General features: G+C 48.7%; 1 protein-coding gene across 5 annotated transcripts in view; it reads right to left on the reverse strand.

Moving 5' to 3' along the window:
• Positions 1 to 15,289, reverse strand: part of TOX2 (TOX high mobility group box family member 2) — a 111,931-nt gene that overhangs the window by 67,985 nt on the left and 28,657 nt on the right. For 3 of the 5 annotated variants that reach the window (XM_031603112.2, XM_031603113.2, XM_090152235.1), the window contains exon 2: positions 1,218 to 1,283. The exons of 1 other annotated variant lie outside the window; for it this stretch is intronic. In XM_031603112.2, the coding sequence (XP_031458972.1) occupies positions 1,218 to 1,283 (66 nt within the window). Of the gene's footprint in view, positions 1 to 1,217; positions 1,284 to 6,425; positions 6,553 to 15,289 lie in introns of those variants that run through there. One more of the 5 variants, XM_090152236.1, reaches the window with a different exon arrangement.

Consider the following 15,289-nt stretch of genomic DNA (forward strand, 5'->3'; position numbering starts at 1 on the left):
AGCAGTCCCAGACACGCTGTCACCAATCACCCACAGCTGAACTCAGGGCATAGTCCAGAGGAGGGAAAAGCACAATGTAAAGTAACCCATAAGCTTATTAATTGCTTTGTAAAGAAGCTTCTGCTCATTTCTGATGGTGCCATCACTTATCCAGATGTTCTGGGCAGCGCAGGGTGAACCCCAACCTGCAGCACCCTGGGGTCACCCTGTTCCCTTCTGTCTTTACTCAACCTGTCACAACTCCCAGTGCTGACCACGAGTAGCGCCTGGGATGGTTGACTGTGTTTGAGCAGCTGAATCACCTTAGAGTGCAAAGTTTGCAGCTCCTTCCCCACTCTTGGAAATACTTCTTGCACAAGGACAACCCTCTGCCCTTGTGGTCTCACAGGATTATAGCAATGCTGTGGCAACTCCCAACCCTGGCAGCAACTGACATCTCCCCTATGCAGCTCCAACAGCATTTGGGGATAGACGGAAATCTTCACCCAGCTGTCTTTCATGGCCTTGCACTGCACTGAGTTCACACTGGACTCATCACAGCCTGCACTGCACACGGCTGTGGCGAAACAACGAAGTGGCTCAATTCAATCCCAAAGTGAGGGATTAGATTAGAATATTAGTGACAGACCTGTGTTTTCCCTTTCGGTGAGAAGCTTCATGCCAAGGATCACAGAAGAACACAAGGGGACGACCTCTGACCTCCCATTTAGAAAGACAGGTAAGCACGTGCTGAAGTTCTCTCCTCCCAGCAAGACCTAGGCATGTGCCTATACCTATATATTCATCTGTACACATTCAGGGTTCGCTGAAGAGCCATTCCTGCTCTATGAACTCACAAAGGCCCCTCTGAGCCATGAACAGCTCTAATTCTGATCCTCTCCACGAGGGTTCATAGCTCCAGAACAGGAAACCTTTGATTCCTTTCTTCTCCCCATGCCAGCTCACTGTCAACCTATTCAGCTACAGGAAATGCTCTGCGTGGGGGCAGAGAGAGGCACCCACACTACACACAGTGCTCAGAAACCTCACCTCTGGAAACACCGGTTGTACCTCCATTTACACTGAAGGATGCTGACCTCCTCTGTGCACCCTTCTGCCGTCCCAGGAGCAGGGATTCCTGGAGATCTCCCAACACTCGAGCTTTGCCATGGCCTACATTCCCTAGGAAGCCTCCCCCACCCTGTGCACACAACCCACCCAACCCCAACAACTCTTACCTGATTTGCCGACAGAAACTCCTGGGTATTGTCGTTCATTCCCATGTACATGTTCTCCCCATCAAACTAGAATGGCAAAAGAAAGTTAGAGTTAGAGAAATGCCATCTGTGTGCCAGGGTTATGTGCTTTCCTGCCTCTTTCCAGAGCCAAGGTTTGCAGAATGAAATCCTGAGCTGGTTCTCCTGTGCTTCTGAGCGTATATGAGCTCATGAACATCACTGATATTGCAATGGGATGTGGTAACGTAGCATGGTTATGATAATTCTTTCAGCAAAATGAAAGAATGAGTCACTCCAATTCAAACTAATAAACCAAAACTGTGCAAAGCTGTGCAAATTCACAGATTCACCCAGCAGCAAGCAGCGCTGAAATGAAGTTCTGCCTAAAATTCCCACTACGCTATGAAAAGACAATTTCCATCAGTGGAAATTTCCAAGACAGTCAGGTCACCTTCAGTCCTCTTCCAGACACCTATGTATCCCTTTATCCCCAGCAGATACAGGATGGGCATGGCTCTACCCTAAGCCCACTTCCCATCCTCGCAGTTTGATGTTCTTTGCAAACTCCATGTGCAAGAAGACATATTTCTTCTCCTTCTCCTCATCCCCTCCTGCCTGCTGGGACTGCATCTCTGTGAATGGGGATCCAGGGGTACCTTGAGCACAGTGTGTTCCCATGGCTGCTGCAAGCATGCCTGCTGCCTTCACCTGGTTCTGAGCTGCTAGATCCAGCCATTAGATGCTAAACCACCATGGAGAGCTGCAAAACTCTTCTTGTTAATTATCTACAGCTGATCACTTGCTCTGGCTCCAGATGAAGGAAAAATGCCATCTAGAATTGACTCAGAGTGTGGTTGGAGCAGTTCTGGAGGTGAAGTTCACAAATTATGGCAATAAAATGGGATATGCCATAAAACACTCCTGAGACAAGGATGGAGGCAGAGCTGTGAATGACACTGTGCACTTAACAAGGGGAAGAGCCAGCCCTCTTGCCCTTACAACCGGATGATGAATTGCAGATTGTTCACCCTGTACTCGTCCCTTTGCTCTCAAGTATGAGGCTGACAACCAGTTATGCCTTAACAGAAACGGGCCACATTAAGGCCAATAAAGGAGTAATCTAAATAAAGCCAGGTGAAGGTTTTTGCAAAGGCTATTAATTACACTTCCATTTCTCCGAGTGCTGCTGAATTAGCTATTAAAGTCTGCAGAGTTAGCAAAGCCCTGCGTGGCATCAGAGTGCACAGACACCTCTAATTGCTGAACCCTCCTCTGGGACAGCACAGAAAACCAATTAAAAGCAGAAAAATTACAGCAATTCACCAGCTAACAGCAACTGCAGGGGGACGGAGGGGGATCCCCACACGTGTGTGGGATTCCCTATGACCCCTCGGTGGGGAAGGAGCAGCAGGATGCAGCAAGCACCAGCATCCCTAAGGGCTTTCCAGGACCAGCAGCAATTCCAGAAGCAAGACACACTGAATGGAATTTCCCTCTGTGTGTAAAATGATTGCCAGCACAGCCGCTGCTGCTAACGCGCTCCCAGCTGGAACTGACGGCTTTCCTGGTGTGCAGACTCAATCAGCTCCGCAGCCTAAAAACCCTCTGCCAGCCCAAGTGGAGCAGGCTGTGTTTGCAATGGAGATGGCACAAAGTGGTGGAAAGGCTCAGCACTGACAGCAGCAGCATTGGCTGAGGGGAGTCCATCTCTTTGGAACAGGGAAAGCAATGGACAAGACGTCTTCCACTGCAGGCTGCCAGGGCAGGGGGAGAGCTCTTCTTTCTCCATCCCATTCTGTTTGTCAGATGTTTCTTTTATGGCTTTTTACTATTCCTACCTCTATTCCACACCTCCTTCTGCCCTTTGTGCCTTCATAATAACAGTAATGAATCCTTCCTTCAAAATTACAGTGCCTCTGATTGCCAGCCTGAGCAGTGAGCCTGAAAATCAAGTCTTGAAATACCACTGGAACTTTGGAAGTTCCCCGGTGCTGATTTTCGTTCCCTCACTCCCAGGTTATGAGGGTGCAAACAAATGTATTAGAAATTCTCCCATTAGAATATCTTTTTCAACTAGATACTTGCCACGTACCCAGCAGCCAGGTGGAGCAGATGAGCTGTGTGCTCTCAAACTTCTCATTATTGATTCGCTACAGAACCCACTTCAGGAAAATCAACCCCATCATTGTTGATTTACAGCAGAAATGGGCATTTTTCATGGAATCATAGAATGGCCTGGGTTGAAAAGGAGCACAATGCTCATCCAGTTCCAACCCCCTGCTCTGTTCAGGGTCACCAACCAGCAGACCAGGCTGCCCAGAGCCACATCCAGCCTGGCCTTGAATGCCTGCAGGGATGGGGCATCCACAGCCTCCTTGGGCAACCTGTTCCAGTGCATCACCACCCTCTGGATGAAAAACTTCCTCCTAATATCTAACTTAAACCTCCCCTGTCTCAGTTTAAACCATTCCCCCTTGTCCTATCACTACCCATCCTCGTAAACAGCTGTTCCCCCTCCTGTTTATGTGCTCCCTTCGAGTACTGGAAGGCTGCAATGAGGTCTCCATGGAGCCTTGTCTTCTCCAAGCTAAACAAGCCCAGTTCCCTCAACCTTTCTTCGTAGGAGAGCTGCTCCAGCCCTCTGACCATCTCAGTTGCCCTCCTCTGCACTTCTTCCTCTGCATCATTTTAATATGTCCCATTGGTTCCAAACATTTCCTCCCCATTCACCATGCTCCAGGTGCAGCCATTCTGCACTCTGACCCCAGATTCATCACACCTGTGCTGAACGATGCACATGTGTGGAGCAGCAGTTATCTTTCTCAGGTCCTTGCTAATTCACAAGGAGCCTGCTCTTGCGCTGCTGTCTTAATCACGCCCTTGCTCTTTTGCAATTACTTCATTTTTGCTGTTCTTCTGTTAACAGAAGCAGCCCATTGAGCAAACTGGCAGCTGTGGCTAATCCTCAGCTCTCCTGCATGGACTGTGGACGAGCAGAAGGAGCTGTGAGTGCTCTGTGTTTGAAGCCCTAGAGTCAGAGCTGGGACTGGGAGCAGTGGGGATGATGTGCTGCGATCCAATGTCACGCCATGACCTAACATCATACTGTGACCCAATGTCATGCTGCACACGGGGGCTTCTCCTGGCCCTACGGCATTGTCAGAGCTGTAGACAAGCCCAGGGGTCACGCAGGGCCCATGTTAATAAGATATGAGAAAAACAAGAGGCGCATGCAGTGAGCTGGGGCAGCCCCAGGGCAAGCATGCTGTGGGATCGGCTCTGAGCAAACACACGGAGTAAATGTTTGTTCACAGGGAGGGACCTGCTGGAAGGACACACAGCCCTGCCAAGGCTGGGGAACATGCTACATGCTCATGGCTGGCACATGGTGCAGCTCCATTACGAACCTTATCACATCCCTTTATTTCCCAAGAGCTGTGAGCTGCGATGGAAACGTCAGCTTTCAAGTTTGTAAGAAATATGTTGGAGGAGTGGCTTTGGTGACACCTGCAAGACCTCAAAAAAAAATCCCAAACTTCTTGTTTAAATTTTTTTTGTTACCTTTTTTTTTCCCTTTTTCCTTTTTTTGAAGTTTAACATTTGGTGGTGGCAGTACTGAGTTGGGCCATCCTATCTGCAAGTCCACGGGAGCTTTTAGAAAGTGAATTATTAATGCAAATGCAGCAGTGACCAAAAGCTGCCATCACCGAGCAGCTACTTAATGCCCACTGAAGAAGGAATGGATGCTCCCAGCAATCCCTACTGCTCAGAAACACAAGCACTGCCCTCCACTTTGCTCCTTGTGCAGGATGCAGCAGCAGGTGCCCTCTCAGTCATGGCACTCTCATCTCCAAGCTGGGTGCAATGGGACAGCACCTTTCATGGCTGGGATGCACCTGGTCTCCATGTCCTCAGCATGAGAGCAAATAGAGAAAATCATAGAATCAGATTCATTAAGGTTGGAAAAGGCCTCTATGATCATCCACCCCAACCCATCCCACCATTCCACTGACGTCCCTCAGTGCCACATCTCCACAGGTCTGAACACTGCCAGGGATGGTGACTCCCCCACCTCCCTGGGCAGCTGTGTCTCTGCATCACCACCCCTTCTGAAAATAAGTTTTTCCTAATATCCAACCTGAAACTCCCCTGGTGCATCTTAAGCCCATTACCTCTCATCCTATCAATAAAACAAAACCAATCAATTAAAGCAACCTCCAGCCCTGTATCCCTATGGTGACACTCTGGGACACCTGCCCCTAGGTTCAGCCTTATGGGGAGCAGCACAGCATCCAGCAGCCCCCAGGGCTGGCGTGGATGGAGCTGTCAGCACACAGCCCTGGGATGGGAACAGCTCACTGCAGCCCTACCCCCAGTGTGTGGCAGCCTGCAGAGCTGTGATTTCCTACAGGAGTCATTTCATATCACGCCTCTCGGGAGAATACAGGGCTGAGGTTAGCTTAATCTCTTTAACTGCAGTTTCCCCCATTAAGGTCTTTACACAACCTCTGGCCCAAAGTGATCTACTTAGCATTATTTATTTGTCCACTGCAATGCTTGGATGGTCCCTCAGTTGCTGCTGTCACAGAGGGTCATGGGTTCAGACACAGATTTACGAACCCCGCAGGATGCTCCTGCTTAAAGCTCCGTGTTTCCCTGCCTCCATGCAGCCACCAGCCTCACCACTTACTGCAATCTGCTACTGGACAAACGTCATTAGAAGGAAGCAAAGCAATGCAGAGGTGTCAGTGACAGTGCATCTGCAAAAGGGCTGCACAACCGAGCACTGATGGGAGCCAACTGCTTCTCATGAAGCAGCATTTTTGCTATGTAATACCAAATCATCACAGGGCTAGATCCACACGGATACAGGTGAAGGCTTAAGCCTTAAAACTATTAGAAAAAGTAGTTTAAAAAAAAAATACAACAATGTACAAATAGGATAAAACTATAGTAACAGTTATTTCCCAAGCACAGCAGAAGCAGGAGCCTACTGCACAGCTGGTGATGCCAAGGGGTGACCAAGGTAAGACAAGAGTGCTCCAGAGATTAAAACCACATGCAAAAGGCTGGAATGATCTGCACTGCCTTCTGCAGATTTCACTTGTCCCCAAACTGGAAAATCCTCCTTGGAAAGACTGAACAGAGCAACCATCTCAAAATGGGACAGCCAAAAGAGATCAACTGAAAACAACAAAACCAACCAACCAAGCAAAGCAGCCACTCTGAACGGCCAAGTGGGACTCAGACCTCTGTGCTGCAGGATTCCAAGCTCACAAATGCAGTGCGTAGCCCACCGGCCAGGCTCTGCTACAAAAGGAACTGGAGTTGCAGGCAGGTGCCAGGATTGTTGGGTATTTGCTTTGTTAACTCAAGAGTTCCAGAATTAAGCTTTATTTCTGCAGAAAACTGCAGACTTATAGGTCCGACTCCTGCACTCTGAAACCAAAAAGCCAAACTCTTCAAAAGCCAAACCCAGCTCATGCTGGGACCAATGGGAAGGTCCTTCTGCTCACACTCAGCAAAAGGACATCCAGCAGGTTTTAGCAGGAGGACGTGATGGATGAGAGAGCTGCGTTATAATCCATCCAGTTCAGAACAGAAGTGATCTAGAAGGATTCAGGTTTATTAATGAGACAAAAATTATGCAGGTTGGCCACAACTAAAAACGGACTTTGAATGGCTTTGTGTTAAGAGTCTCACAGCACTAAGTGGCATTGAGGAAATGGAAGATTAAATTTAATGTCAATAAATGCAAAGTAATGCACTGGAGAAAAGCAATTCTGACAACACAGGCATGACAATGGGCCTTAAAATAGCTGTTATTGTCCTGAGAAGAAATGGTGCATTCATCCTGAAGAGTTCACTTCCAACTTTTGCTCAGCTCTCAGCGGCTGCCAAGAAACACCATTCAAGATTTAGGAGTTATGAGGGAAAGAACAGAGAATAAAAAGATAAAGCGCGTATTTTCCACCTGCTAGGAACAGAGGGGTGAGCAACACAGATGGCATGGCATGCACAGATGAGGAAAAGAGATGATACAGAGGGACAAAGAGATGCACACACAATCCCAAGACAAGAACAGGGAATGGCTCTTCCTCAGTGCTCCCAACCCAAACTCAAGCAGCAGCCACTGGAACCAACACCTTGTGGGAGTCCTTCCTGCAGGGCCAGCAGCAAAGCCTCCTGCTGTGGGATGGAGGGACCCAGAACAGCACTTGGCCAAGTGGGAGGGGAAGCTCAGTGCAAGCCCTTGAGCCAAGGGGAGGATATCTGGGTGCTTCTGTGCCCCATGGGCATCAGACAGAGCTCTCTCAGACCCCTGCCCCAGCACCTTCCTCAGCCTCCCCTTTTGTTCCTGCATACTTGAGGCAGCAGTATTCAACAGACAGCATTCATTTATCTCAGGGACTGGCTGGTTTTCTGTGTGAGCCACTCACCAAATTACTGTTATTACATTATTTGGGGGGGAATGAGGACTTAAACTCATTTACCCAGGCCTTTCAGAGCTTGCAAAGGAGTTCAAGTTCTTCACAGATGCACACAAAAAAATCCGTCCACTGAAAGCTACAGGGAGCAGCAGAATTCAGTCTTAAGGCTGACATGGAAATAGATTAATTTTTTTTTTTCCCCCATTTCATATTCTAATTACAATTTTTCTCCCCCTACTATTTTCTGTTCTCATTACAGTCTTAAAATTGCTCTGCAAATTCTGCACCTTATTCTGCTCTTCCTACCATCTTTGTCATGGAAATGAGAAACAGAATGTATAAGCACGAAAATATTGCCGAGATCAAAATTCTGCTTAACCCTTTCCTGTGTGACTCCAACAAGAGGCAAAAGCAGCACTGCATGCAGAGCACAAAGCAGACTGCTCCCCATCCAGCCATTCGTCTGTCCGGCCGTCCATCCATCCATCCAGCTGTCCATCCATCCATCCATATGTCTGTCCATTCATCCATCTGTTCTCCTTCTCTGAGTCAAAGCAAAAGACGGCGCTTGGAGAACTGCTCAGAAGTGCTCACATTTGCCCTTGCACTGTGCATGGGGGAGAGAGTTGGGTTTTTTCCATCCTGTGAGGACACATCCTGATCAAACAACCATGTTTGGCTGTAGCTGCCTGGTGTGCTGCAGGCTGGAGGGAAGCACGCAGTGCCCCAGCATCCCCATACCCCAGGTACATCACATCACATCCCCTCCTCCTCAGAGCACAGAGCTGCTGTACAGCCCAACCAAACCCTTCCCGATTTCTCTCTAAACTTGGGAATAAAGAAATCCTTTGCCATGGGAACACAGCCCTGCCTTCACCCCAAAGCACCCCATCCCGCTGCTGACTGCACTCAGGGCCATTTATTTGCAAGGTACAACCGACGGAGCTGCATGTCTCCAGCACCTACATCACATCCTCTCCGAAACCCAGCAACAAGAACACCCTGCATTGTTTATCAGCTTACGCAGGTGCTGGAGGTGTTTATCTGCAAAATAAACCCAGGGCCCTTGCTAAGCTGCTCCTGCTCCCTCAGCAGCTGAATAATCCCGAGAGCTGTGAGCGCCTCTGCCATGTGCATTGCTGGGGAGGGAGGGAGGGGAGTGAATGCAGCACGTTTCCTGGCACTGGGCTGCTATGTAGACAGTCTGAAACAAATACAGTAAGTGATAATGAGACTTAACTGCACTGCCTGCCCCACTGCTAACGCATGTAATTCACAGGAAACGGGGAGAGGCAGAAAGCGTCCAAAGATCTGAAAGAAGCCGAAGAGGCTCTGTGCAAGGAGTGCTGCGAGTGTCAAAGGCATCTAAAAACACTGGTTTTTTGCAAGATAAAACCTCGGGCTGAGATAAAAATAGAGCTTCCACCTGTCTGCCTCTGCTGCAGCAGCCAGTGCTGCTCTGCTGTGCTGGTCCTCATGGAGGTGCTGATTTTGGAAGGGAAACAACAGCCCTGAAATGGCTAAGGAGGGGAGGGAGCAGCTGGGAAGAAAGCTGCCACAAGCCATCAAGTTTGTCTGTCTTATTCACAGGAGGACTTTGCAGCATGGGCAGCGGTGCTGTGATGCACAGCCATGCCTGGAGATGGGTGCAAGCTGATCTGCCTGTAGGTGTCCCTGTTCATTGCAGGGGAGTTGGACTAGATGGCCCTTGAAGGTCCCCTCCGACTCAAACGATCCCATGATTCTACAGTTCTCTACAGGCACCCATGGGGTGAAGGTCCAACATCCACATCCTGCATGGGAATCATCGAATCATCGAATCATAGAATGGGCTGAGTTGAAAAGGAGCACAATGCTCATCCATTTCCAACCCCCTGCTATGTGCAGGTCGCCAACCAGCAGCCCAGGCTGCCCAGAGCCACATCCAGCGTGGCCTTGAATGCCTGCAGGGATGGGGCATCCACAGCCTCCTTGGGCAACCTGTTCCAGTGCATCACCATCCTCTGGATGAAAAGCGGAAGGGTCTGGAAAACACTTCTGTCTCTTCTCAACTGCAAAGTGAAATAAAAAATAATAAATGCACACTCAACTGCATGTTGCAGAGGGGGAGAAAGGGCAGAGGCTGCTGGGAGCTTTATTTCATAGGAGCAGGCGTCGTGTTCCTGCTGACAGCTGGGCAAGTTGAGTTCCTTCACCCAAATATCTCCCAGCAAACTCCTCTAACTCACAACATTGTGAGTGCTGCTGAACGGCCCTCCATAAAGTAAAATGGGAATTTTAATGAATTATTTCTAAAGCCACTGCTCTCTCAGCAACGCAGTTGCTGTCTGCTCAGCCCACACCATTCACCTGCAGGGCTCAGCTCAGCACCTGCACACACCTGTCCCCCAGCACTGCTGACCCGGAGGGAAATGAAGAATCGATTTTCAAAGCAACCTTAGCGAGAATGGGAGCATTATGCAAAGCTGACCAAGCGGTGGGGGGGGGAAAGCAATCACAGAGCTTCTGCTGCAGTCATTTGGAGAGGAATTTCCAGCAGGCAGATATTTGGCACTGGTGACATCTCCCTCCCGCGGCTCTGTGCATGGCGCTATGCAAATCACCCGCAGCCGTGCAATTTATGACTTGCAAAAATGGGCTGACAGAGTACAGCTCATCTCACAACTCCAGTGTCAAAGAGTGCGCCTGGAGCGGGGCCAGGGGACCTGCTGTCACCCACCGGCCATGCCGGGTTCTTCAGTGGGAGAAGCAAAGGAGAGACAACAGGATTCCCACCAGCAAAGGGCGTCCCTGTGCGGTGTCCCTGCGGGATCAAGCAGATGGAGGCAGCAAGCCGCAGGGTCACAGGGTCATTAAGGTTGGAAAAGACCTCTAAGATCATCTCGTCCAACTGTCCACCTACCGCCACCACGTTCACCAACTCATGTTCCTTAGTGCCTCGTCTGCATGGCTCTTGAACATCTCCAGGGATGGTGACTGCACCACCAATGTTCTCCAAGCACATCACTGGGCAAAACACCCCCCAGAGCCTTAAAACCCTGACCTCGAGGAAGAGCAACTCCATACAGAGCTCAGTGCTCCAACACGACCCACCAACTCCCATTATTACCAAAAACCCGAAGCACCTCTCTCAAATATTTCTCATTTCAGTTCTTTTTGTCGGAGACCTCTCCATTCAGCTTCTTAATCTTCCCCATGAATTGCTCTGCTGTGTAACGTTTTCATTAGAACAAGGAGGCAATCCACGTTCACTTGTTACAACATACACCTGAGCACTGCAATCCCCTGTGCTGGAAGCTCATGGAAATTAAGGAAACTAATGAGAAAGAGGCACCTCTGATTATTATTCCACGCCTGCCTCGCTGTAAGTAATTGACTTGAGTTATCATTACTATTATTACTACTATTATTACTATTACTATTATTAACCCTAACAAAAAGTTTAAAGCACGTTAATGAGAAAAAAGAAAAAGCAGCTTTGCCCAACTAATTAATGGCTTAAATAAAAAATAAACAAAGGGAATCTTCCCAATTTGAGCAAAGTCCTGCCTTTCTCCAAGCAGTTAAAAGCAGACTGACAGCTTTATAGATAGGAGAATGGGCGGATAAGATAAACACGCACAATACAAACTTGTCCAAAGCTTTTACAGTCTTTCTCTGCACCACTTCCAGCTCATTAAATTACAGTATTACTATAGATTTGCAGCAAAATTATCTTTTATCTTGGCTTCTTTTAAAGCTATTTGGCATTTGCTAGTATTTTCTATTATAAATCTAATTGCAGATTCCAAACAGACAAGGGCTCATTAAGCCTTAATTATGCACATGTTGTTTTCAACAAACATTTTCATTTGGACTGCTGTGAGCTGTAATTGTTCAGAAGGCACCGCAGCCTCTGAGCTGCACACTTGCTGGGGATGGCAAAAGCTGCTCTCAAGTGGGTCAGGGCTGGGCTCAACGACCAACCTGCAGCCTGGGATGTGATGAGCCAGTCCTTTGGGAACGCTGCTGGTCCCAGTGCTGGGAGATGAGGGGCTTCGCCACAGCGGGTTGGAACAAGGGTGGGGGCACGGTTTGGGATGGGACACTGGGCAGGGTCACCCAATTTTCAAGTCAGTTAATGATTAGGGCTCCAAAAGTAGGCAGGAGGTGTTGGGTGCTGCTAGACCCAGGAGTTTCTGGCAGGTTTAAGATGGAAACACAAAAGTGTTTGTGCATCAGCGGTGCATATTCTAGCCCAAAGTCCTGCCCATGGGACATCCAATGTACCATCTCTGGAGAAGAGAGATGACCAGGAAAGGACCAGCTGTGCTAAGAGATTAGTAACCTCCTTCATCACGTTTATTTCTCTCCTCAGTGTAGGAGATGACAAATTTCCTCTGTCCCACAGACTCGTGTTACGCTGTTAGAAGGAAAATGTGCCAGAGTGAGCATGAAATGTTATGGCCTTGCCCTCGAAAAAGATAACTTTTCAAGCAGTAGTTTGACCTAGAAAGGCTTTCTAGGTCATTTTGACTTGGCATGTATATGGCTGACCTACTAAATCCAACACAATAAAATCAGAGTTGCAGCCAGTCAGTGTCAGATCATTCATAACTTCAGAGGCAGTATTTACAAACTCGCTATTCATACATTCACAAATAAGGTCTTGCTTGGCTCTTTCTGGCAGGAGAACGCTTGGCCTGTTCAACATTAACTTGTGCTGACAAAGGGAAAAGGTAACAGCTGTGCTCCCATCTTTGCCTCTCCTCACACAGCCCTCAGCCCCAAATCCCACAGGATTTATGGTTCCGCTGCCCCTTTTTATTTAGAGAAAAAGTCAAAAATGGGTTTGTCGTGGGGTGGGGAACCCAGAGAGTGCAGACACTGACTGCCAAAGGGAGGGCTGAGGGAGTAATTATGGAGCTCTGCTCTCACTGCTGTTCCTGGGCTGTGTCCTCTGCATCCTGACTGATGGTCCAGCCCAGCACAGTGCCCCTGTATGAACTGCATGGAGATTCCTTCAGCCACACAGAGGGCCTATCTCAGCTGCACCTCTTACAAAAGAAGTGATGTTTCCACTTTCACGTTATTCACAACTGTTAAGAGAAAGAAGCCTCCTTATTCTGGACCCACGGGGGGCAGCAGGGCTGTGCCAGCACAAAGCACTGCAGCAGCTGCAGGGTGCAGGAGTTAAACCACCAGCACTATGAGGAAGGACTTCCCAGAGTTTGCATCGTAAAGATTTAAGCACCCTGGAAAGGAGAAAACACTCAATTTATGCTGCCAGGCCATCATCATCTCTCTTTTCCCTCCGTCCTGCAATTCCCTAGAGCTGCATGTACAGCACCTTCCCCACCTCCTAATTACAGGCTCCATTGTGCCAGATAATGCAGCCCCAGCAGGCTGCAGGGAGCCTGTGTGTCACCCCACCGTGTCACATTGCTGGCTACAAAAACACAAGAATTAATCAGCTCCTGTAGTTGGTAAGTGGGACCAGACACTCGTGTGCTCATTGGAAAGGAAAACAAGTTAGGTTCCTTTAAACAAAACACTATGAATCTCCCAAACAGCTAAAAGGTCCTAGTTTCTAACCCTTGAAAAACAGCACTGTTGTTGCTCTTAAAATGCATAGATAAATCTTCACAAGTCATAGTGGGAGCAACGCGCAGCCTGGTCAGATGGGAAGGATGCTGTGATTGCCAACACAAACAGCTCCAAGCAAACACCTGATGTGCAAATTGAGTTCACCTTTGCTGCTCAATGGGGCTAGAGTTACAGCTGGCATGGGAATAATCTGCAGCACAGAAAACCACCGCTGTGCTCAGCAGCATCCTTCTCCTCCATGCATCTCTGAGTGTCAGAGCAGCCTGGGATGTGCTGCCCACTGACCTCCTCCAGCCCCACAGCAAACCCAAGTGCATTTCTTGACATTCCCCAGGGCTCAGAAGCAGGGGCAGCCCTGGGCTGCAGGATGCTGAATTCCTTCTCCAAACATCCCAGCAGGACAAGATCTAGGAGGTCAATCCAGCTGCCCCAGCAAACGAGGGGGGCTTTGCTCTAACCAAACTGGGGTTTATCTGACATGCTGTATGTGACCCAATGCTGATGAGAGCCAAAGAGTCAAGACTAAGTACGCCACTTGTTTTTCAAGGCAGCAGTAATTAACACATCAACACAAGTATTTAACCAGGTCTCCTGTTGCTTAATATCTTTATTAATGACCTGGAAACTAGGCTGCATGGCAAAACAAAGTTTGCAGATGAAAAGAACACTATGTAGGTTAATTACAAATGAGGAAGTCCTGGGAATTGCAGAGCCACCACCACCAAGCAGAACAGCAGCAAGCAGGAGAAACCCAAAGCTGTCAAATGCATGCAGGAAGGAGCTGCCTGAAACACTTCCAGACTTCAGCAGGTTTTAAATTAACTGAACATTAAGTGATAAGTCCAACTATCGCATCAGCCGCCCCGTGCGAACCTCTACTGAAAGCACAGCAATAGTAAAATGATAGAGTGCAAAAATAACAGGCCAGGAAATAACAGAGAAAATACTGTAATGCTGTTATCCAAACTGTCAGCACATGATTGCTCCAGGTACTGAATTCAGCTCTGCTCACCCCTTCTTAGAGAAGAGGGATGGGGAAACGGGGAGAAACTGGGAAACCAGGCTGCAGGACAGCAGAACGCTGGAAGGTCTCCCAGATTCTTCCCTTCTCCATGCTGCACACCCCCAGCTCCCTCAGCCTGACTCCATAGCAGAGCTGCTCCAGCTCTCTGAGCATCCCTTGGCCCTCCTCTGGACCGCTCCAACAGCTCCATGTCCTTCTTGGGCTGGGGACCCCAGGGTTGGATGCAGCACCGCAGGTGCAACATCACTTTCCCAGGTGTGCAGTGGGGATAACCATTCTCTTTTATGGTGAGATGCCTAGAAGTGCTGAAAGGAGAAACTGTCTGCTGACAAACTGGTGTCCTGGACTTTTGGTTTTGTGTGGATGGTTTTGTAATGCAGCTATAGCTCTGCTCAAGGCCGGGTCAGAGGTGCAATTCATAATGAAACCAATGAAGGCTTTCATCACTGAGAACAGAATTTCACAGTGTGCCAGGCCAAAAAAATACATATAGATCCCATAGCAGATGGGCAATGCTTATAGGAAAACAAAAGGGGACAAATTCACCTTGGCCTTTAGATTCATACCAATGAGAAATTTCACTCCACTTTCCTTCCAGAAACCCATAATGTTTTCCTGAGAGTTTGTTTCAGGGCATGAGTCCCAGCCCTTAGTGCTGGGGGCTGTGTTTCCATAGCTGTTCCCTGAGCCTCAAGCTTTTCTGGGGAACTAACTGGGAAGATGCTATAGCAGGAGGGATTCAGTGGCAAGAAATGCAATGACTGCAAGGCTATTGGAGAGCTGGAAAATACAGAGCTGTTCAATGCCCAGTGCATTAAACTGATGCCTGTGTCCCTAAAGATGCTGTACCACAGGAGCAGCTCCCCATGCCCAGGAGCCCATGGAACCCAGGGGAGGGCTGTGCATGGAGCTGGCTCCAGAAAAGGGACATTGCCACCAAGCAAAAACCCATCCCCAGGCTTCTCCAATCTTGGGACCAGACCTGCTTAGCATCCCCCCTATCCGTTCTTGTTGGGCATCATCACCACCAT

This window comes from Phasianus colchicus, chromosome 17 (genome assembly GCF_987193195.1).
Source record: "Phasianus colchicus chromosome 17, bPhaCol1.hap1.1, whole genome shotgun sequence".
NCBI lineage: Eukaryota > Metazoa > Chordata > Aves > Galliformes > Phasianidae > Phasianus > Phasianus colchicus.